Source organism: Pelmatolapia mariae, linkage group LG5 (genome assembly GCF_036321145.2).
Source record: "Pelmatolapia mariae isolate MD_Pm_ZW linkage group LG5, Pm_UMD_F_2, whole genome shotgun sequence".
Classification (NCBI taxonomy): domain Eukaryota; kingdom Metazoa; phylum Chordata; class Actinopteri; order Cichliformes; family Cichlidae; genus Pelmatolapia; species Pelmatolapia mariae.
The window spans coordinates 19,200,109-19,207,261 of record NC_086231.1 but is presented as its reverse complement, the minus strand read 5'-3'; the positions used below and the strand labels follow the sequence as shown (position 1 = coordinate 19,207,261).

The 7,153-nt window shown below is 41.5% G+C and overlaps 1 protein-coding gene across 5 annotated transcripts in view; it reads right to left on the bottom strand.

Annotated features, from left to right (window-relative positions):
* Positions 1-1,275: 1,275 nt before the first annotated feature.
* The window catches only part of erc2 (ELKS/RAB6-interacting/CAST family member 2), a 48,867-nt gene continuing 42,989 nt past the window's right edge, over positions 1,276-7,153 (bottom strand). For 4 of the 5 annotated variants that reach the window (XR_010093926.1, XR_010093928.1, XR_010093929.1 and 1 more), the window contains 4 exons: positions 5,985-6,593; positions 5,453-5,520; positions 5,161-5,334; positions 1,276-5,044 (listed from right to left, as the gene is read on the bottom strand). Coding sequence is in view for 1 of the 5 variants with exons in the window: in XM_063474031.1 (XP_063330101.1) it covers positions 5,494-5,520; positions 5,985-6,593 (636 nt within the window). In the remaining 4 variants the exon portion in view is untranslated. Of the gene's footprint in view, positions 5,045-5,160; positions 5,335-5,452; positions 5,521-5,984; positions 6,594-7,153 lie in introns of those variants that run through there. The other variant, XM_063474031.1, reaches the window with a different exon arrangement.

Here is a 7,153-nt window from a genome sequence, read left to right as displayed (position 1 = left end):
AAAATGGTTTTCCATAAGTCAGTGTGTGATATCATGGTCCTTATGGAGTATGGAAAAGAAAATACATTTGTGCAGTGAGATTCACAAAAGGTTGATTCAGTTAAGCAGCTAAAGAGTTGAAGTGCATTTGGTGGTAACATCGTCTTATTTCTTAGAATAAAATTACAGATGTCTTGAATTCTACGTGCACATTGCAGTTTTAGTGAGTTTGATTACGGAGATTCAAGTAAAACCTGTTAAATCTTTAAAAGTATTGGCACAGGCACCCAGGAAAAAACTGACTTTCATGGTCTCAAGTATCTTTCTCACAAGGACATTAATGAAGCAGGAGACATCTAAATTCCACGGTGAATGTTGGCTCACTTTACACAAGTAAGAGCCAAAGAATCCAAACTAAAGGCCTAAACAAAGGGGGGAGAAGGTATCTTAGCAGAAGGCTTAGGAAGAAAGCCATGTGTTTAGATTATTATCTGTATTAAACAAACACATTAATGTTGTGCTCCTGCAGCAGTCCAAGGTAATGACCATGGGCAGTTTTCCATATAAAATGCTGCTGTTATTTGTATGTACTGCATTGGAAATGAGCCACGATTGGGGTTTTTTCTCTGTATTTGGAGCAGCCAAAATACAATGAGAGGATACATTCACCACCTTTTTTTTTTTTTTTTTAGGTACACCTGTCAGCTGCCGTTTATGCAAATATATAGTTGGCTAATGATTTAAGTGACTTTGACTATGTCAAGGTTGTTGTTGCCAGACAGCCTGGTCTCAGTATTTAACAAATTGGTGATCTATTTAAAAATTTCCAACATAATCATCTCTATAGTTTACAGACGATGGTCCAAGGCATGTGGACCCCAGCTCAGCAGCCAGACCCTGAACTTTAACATGTAGCAAAAGCAGCGATGAGCAGTTAGGCTGCTGCCTCCATTTCTACCTGTTCATGTTTCTGAAGTCAAAGTCTCTCTGTGCTGGTTTTCATCTTTGCTTTTTGCTGTCAGCACAAACTAAAGGAAAGATTATGTGTCCTCATTAGGATCCTGATTTGTGTTGGTGTATGGGAATTTGTAGTAAAGCTGTTATGTTCAATGCTTTCCATGTGCACATTTTTTCAAGGTATAAATGCTCAAATAAATACTTTACACACAGTTATTCTGAATCAGTCATCTTCAGTGAGCATTAAATCAGGTTTTAACCTTAAGAAGGTAGACAAAGTTTATGTAGAAAGTAGCAACTGTTTAAGTGATTTTAGTTGAAAAATCACAAACGCAGACAGAAAGAAAGTCACCTTTATTTGATGGATATAAACAAGCTGGCCAACACTCAATAGTAATATTCTGATACAGCACATACAATAGCAAACTGGGGCACTGAGGACAGCCTCCTATAGTTTTTATAAAACAAAACATTACAGAGTATCCATGCTTTTTTTCCCAAACTTACTCAATCTCACTTTTTTTTTCATTTAGGGACTTTCTCTTTATAAAGTTGTTTTTGTTTAGTTTTTTTTTTAAATAGTTGTATCTTGTGCATTCACACAACAACATACACGCACTCATAAACAAATAAATTGCAGTTATGCACGCACACATCCCTCTTTTCTGAATGCATTTACACCAGCAACTCCAAGAACATGCTGCACTCTCACAGAACTGCACAGGCTGTCTACTAAGGGGACACAGTAAGTGAGACACACATCACTCTCAAACACAACATCACACCGTCACAATGCACGATGCAGATGCAATTAATGTATGAGGAATGATGCTTTATGGGAGATTAGCTCACGTTCACACGAATAATCATTCAGCATGCTGGACACACATTTAGTTTGCTCCTAGGTTTTTACTGTACACCTCAAAACATTTACCTATACAAATAGTACAGTCTCAAACTGGCATGTTCAGTGCACTGAAACAATAGAAAAAATAAAGCTAACTTAAATACAAAAAAATGAATAATAAAAAAGTAAACATAATATTTGTTCCGTCAAACAAAAGCGTTTCTGGCATTGGTCACAGTGATTTGTTTAATCCAAAGTTTTCAGTGATATGCAGTAGAACAAAAACAACCTGTTTACAAGAATACAGTGAAAATGTAAGGTAGGCTTTTTTTTTCTTTTTTCTGAAGGCTTTTGAAAATTACCGGTGACTTTTCAAGTCTTTCTACACAGCTGTTTCTAGGCACCGATGAAGCCTTGCCTTCTCAAATCTGCCACACACTGAAGCGCAATGTCAGATTACTCTTGCGTCTAAGCTCAGGAAACCAGTCCCAGCCTCTAAGCCTTGGTGTCTCCGAAACCTTTTTTTGACACAACAGTAGAGAAATCGCTCTGCATAGAGAACAGGAGATTATCCTTACATCATCACTTTCAGTTGGCACATTATGTAAAAATCGACATGCATGGGCACAATTGAAACGTCGTCTACCATGTAAATCATATGTTACTATTTCATGGTAGGAGAACTCCCTACTTCAAGTATTCAGTAGATAAGGACCTGAAAATAGAGGATTCATACTTCATCCCCCTCATGGTGTAGTGAGAGGATTGTTGCTCCTCTGTCTGTCTGCATTGTCTTCCCTTTTGTTTTTTTTTAAACATCCAAGTCAGGATTTATCTTAACATTTGTAAACACAAACAGCAAAGTTTCACACGGTCTGTTGGTTCTTGGTTAGTGGATCGGAGCCGTAACGGTGGGAAGCAGACACATAAAAGATGATGCACAGATCACCTTGGAGTGATGAGTGAATGGAAAGACATTTATATACAACAACCAACACTTGGCCATAAAAGGGAGACACACAGGCACCATGAGGGTTAGAGAGAGGAACTGGGGATTGTAACAGTCTACTTCATTTTTCCACTATACTGTAACAATTTGTGTGCGCGTGTGTTTTTTTTTCTACTTGGTTAGCTGTCACAGTCACATACATCATCACTTCGGCTTACAAGACGACAACGACGACAAACACACGAAGGAAATGCATCCAGACAGAGTCACTCAAACCTCCGGTTGGGTGATAACTGTGATAGTCCTCTCACAAGTGCAAGCTTCTGACTGCTGAGTTCAGCAGACATAATCTCAATGCTACCTGTGCGAGCTGCAAAATTAAAAAAATAAATAAAGTCGCTGTTCAAAGTCGTCACCACAGGCAAAGTGGTCTTCAACTGAGTTGTTTTTCACATTAAGAAAGGAATGTAATAATGTCACCTTTTCTAAACTTCTAGATAGATTTGGATACACTTCTTTGTTTCCCATAAACTGTCCTAAAGCTCTTAATTTTTTTCTATTTGGGCTGTCCTGTATTTTCAGACAGGGAATGTTAACTTTGCTGCTGAGGGGGGTTTTCATATACAGTACAAATCAGAGGAAAATCACACCGCTCAACGCTCTAAATAAGACATTTCTCAGACCTCCAGCCAGATAGAAAAATAACCATGAAGAAAAAAGAAACATATATATATATTATATATATATATTTATATAGTATCTTGTCAGTTTGAAATGATTTTCTGACCACATATAGACACACTCTATAGATTTCTCTCTATATGTATAATATATGCATATCTATCATATGTGTACAGTTTTTACGAGGCACAGGCCACCTTGTTGAGAAGGAGAAAACAAGTCACTATGTTTGGGGAGGTCACACAGACTACTGCTGGAAGAGTACAAGGGAGAGGGGAGCAGGAGCATACTCTAGGTCAGACACTGGTGTGTCAGTGGCTCCAATAGACCTGCAGGATAAACATCTATTGGACACTGCCTTCTCTTTATAGTCTAGAATGATGCTTATAGTAGCAGTATTTGCTGAGGGACCTAGCATCTGTGTGTGGATCACAAACCCCTTTTGTCAAATCATATGTACAAAGAACTCCTTTACAGTTGTTTATGAAGCCCATTGTGGGATCAAGTCCCTTTACTGTAAAAGGACTAAAAGATGCTCTTTACCAGGTCTTCTCACACCGTTTAGTTTGAGCACCAGCAGAAGCACCATTAGTAAAAATTCCTGCAACACAGAGGAGGTGCATAGGTGCATAGTCTCAGAAATAATCTAAATAATCTGATCAATATATTCTGACCACTCCCTTGGCTGCTGTGATTGGACAATTAAATCATTTTGACTTGATTTAAGTAAGGATGGGAATGCATTCACTCTATGTTTACATCTGCATAGTTTATTTCTTTTTTTGACTACTTTTGATTAAAATGAGGTAAGATGAAGATAAAATCCAGTGCAGCCACAGCCTTAAGGCTAAAACTAGCCAGAGAACTGGAAGGCCCTGCTTGCGCAGCCACAGAAACCTCTTGATGTTGCAGGCAAGGCTCAAGCCTGTCATCAGTCAGATCAAAGCTCTTCCTTTTACCAACAAGAAATGACAAAAGAAACCCTAAAACCACTTAATCTGGATTGTGTGGAACATGCTAGTAAAGGGACACCACGTCACATTTAGAAATGCTGAAGAAATGCATGGCAGGTAAAAAGGTTAAAAAAAAAGAAAGAAAAGAAGAAGTCACTGCGTGCCACGGAGGGAAAATATAGCTCAGCAACACAATCTGATGATTACAACACGCCGAAGGTCATGACAGCCAGGCAGAGGGGTCAGATGTCACCAGGTGAGTCAGGAGGGCAGTGAGGATTGAAAAACCATGACAAGAGTCAGGCGGAGGAGCCAACCAGAGCCAGAGGAGTCAGTCAGGCAGGTGAAACAGTCAGCAAGACAACCATGATCTTGAACCAGTCAGAAGAAGGAGGAAGGAAGAAATACTGGGCTGACAGACAGTCGTGAGATCTCTGCTGGGTGGATCAAGAGAGCGCCGTTGGCCTGAACTTGTGACAGACAGGTGAGTTGACCTCGGTGTAACCTCTGATACAGTGCTCCCATGTTAATCACATGTCCAAGCAACAATTAGACACACACAGAACATCTCTTTCTCCATATCGTTCTCTCTCCTTCCACTTCAGTTGTGAATATCTAATGTTGTGTGAAGTGGAGTGTGTCTTGTCCTGTTCACACCAAGAAGAGCTCCCACATCACCTTAAACAGAACATGAAGGAGACAGTGGAAGTTTCAGTTTGGAAAGATTTTTTTTTAGTGTAATTAATATAATGTTCACTACAGCATGTCTATGTGTGTCCAAATGGGTGAAATACCTGCTCAGCTGTCAGTCTCTATGCATGACCTGCACACCTGAGTTCCCCCTCCTCTTCCTGGGAAAAAAAAGGTCCCGTTGCTGGGTACTGATTGAGTGGAGGTAATAAATATTTAGTTGGGTAGTGTTACAACATCATGGCATGGCTGTGCTCCTCCAGTAGTGACTGAATCATCTGAATTTGAAAAAAAAATACAAAGTCTATTTCTGACAAACATGCTGAGATTTTTACAAAACACCGCAGACTCTGCTGGCAAAGAAGTAAAATTAAGAAAGTCTTAAATATTTCTCACCCCTCAAAACAACATTAGAGCTTTGGTTGTCACAGCAAGGATTATGCCCAAATGCCCTCCTCGTCATCCTGTCGTTGGCAGCGTTATGCATGAGGAGAAGAAAGCAGCAGAAGCTGTTATGTTGCTTTTATTCAAAGCAACATGGAGAACTGGAGGGACTGAAACTGTGTCTTATTTATTAAGACCAACATCTGGTGACTGGAGCGATGTCAGCGGTTAATTCTTTGTTCGCTTACTGTCACAACTATTTCTCTACAACAGAATTTTAACATTGCATCTATTGTCCAACTATTGTGCTACTGTGTATTTGACAGTCTGTCAAAGCAAACTTCTAACCATCATGGCTGAGATTATCACAGATATCTGTGTCACATGTCACAGTATGTAGCTTGTGGCATTTGTTGGTCACAGTTATTAGATTAACTGAGTTTTAGGCCATTTTTATTTTTCCATATCAAAAAGACTTCAGTGCTGACCTTTGAAACATGTTGTAAATAGCATTTAATAACAGAGATAACATGTGTGATCTTACCTGGTCTGGGGAAGGGCGATGACCAGCATGCGGGGGTCCTCGGGCTGGTCCCCCGCGATGGTGGGGCGAAGGGTGACGTGGATGTTGGGCATGGTGAGGGTGTTGGGGATGCTGAGGGTGCTGGGGGTGCTGAGGGTGTGGATGTTGGGGGTGTGGCCCCTGTTGTGGAGGTCCGTGTGGGTGCTGAGGGTGAGGGTGCTGCGGAGGCAGATGCCCATGTGGGTGCTGTTGAGGATGCTGGGGGTGCTGTTGGTGAGGGTGCTGGGGCTGTGGAGGGCGTGGGTGCTGTTGGTGCTGGGGAGGTGGCTGGGGGTGCTGAGGATGTTGCTGGTGAGGAGGGTGAGGGTACTGCATCTGTGGCTGCTGTGGGTGTGGGTGTTGCTGGGATGCCTGTGGGTGCTGTGGGTGTTGCAGGTGCTGTGGGTGTTGCGGATGTTGCGGGTGTGGCGCGTGTGGATATGGAGTCTGTTGAGGGTGGGGAGCGTGGGGATACTGGGGCTGGGGCTGAGGTGGAGCATGTGAGGGCTGAGACTGGGGGTGGTGAGGAGCATGTGGATGATATTGCTCGTCTTCATAATTGTCGGCTATCAGCTTCATTCTGCTTTGTGTCTGTAGGAGGAGGGCAGAGGTCAGTGCATGACGCTCTGCAGTTGGCAGAAGTGAGGAGACTGCACACTTACAGTACATGGCAGCAACTTGTCAGTAACAAAGTAACTGTCGCTGTCCTAATTCATAACATAAAAATCAGGTTGTATTAAATAAGGCTTAAAACTACTGATTAAGATGAGCGACAAGTGTCACCTCCTACTGGCAGTTAGAAAGAATGTATAACTCTTAGACACATCTACAATGGCTTTAGACCTAGAGGCTTCCTCCATTCTTTATACACCGTCTGTGGTTAAACTACAGTACGATTCCAGGTGACCATCCACTGTTCAAGGATCAGTTTACGTGTTTCCAAGGTGACATAAGACAAAAACTAGAGACAGAAAAGTGGCCAGATTGCCTCTGCCAGAATTCTACATGTATAAATCATACTAGAGCTGTACACTCTGAACTTGTAAAGTGGTCATGCAGTGATAACCTTGTAGAAAACTGTTTAGCTGACTTGTGCAGCTACATTTTTTATTTTGGCAACAAGCATCGGCAGAGAGAAATTTCCTTGGAAG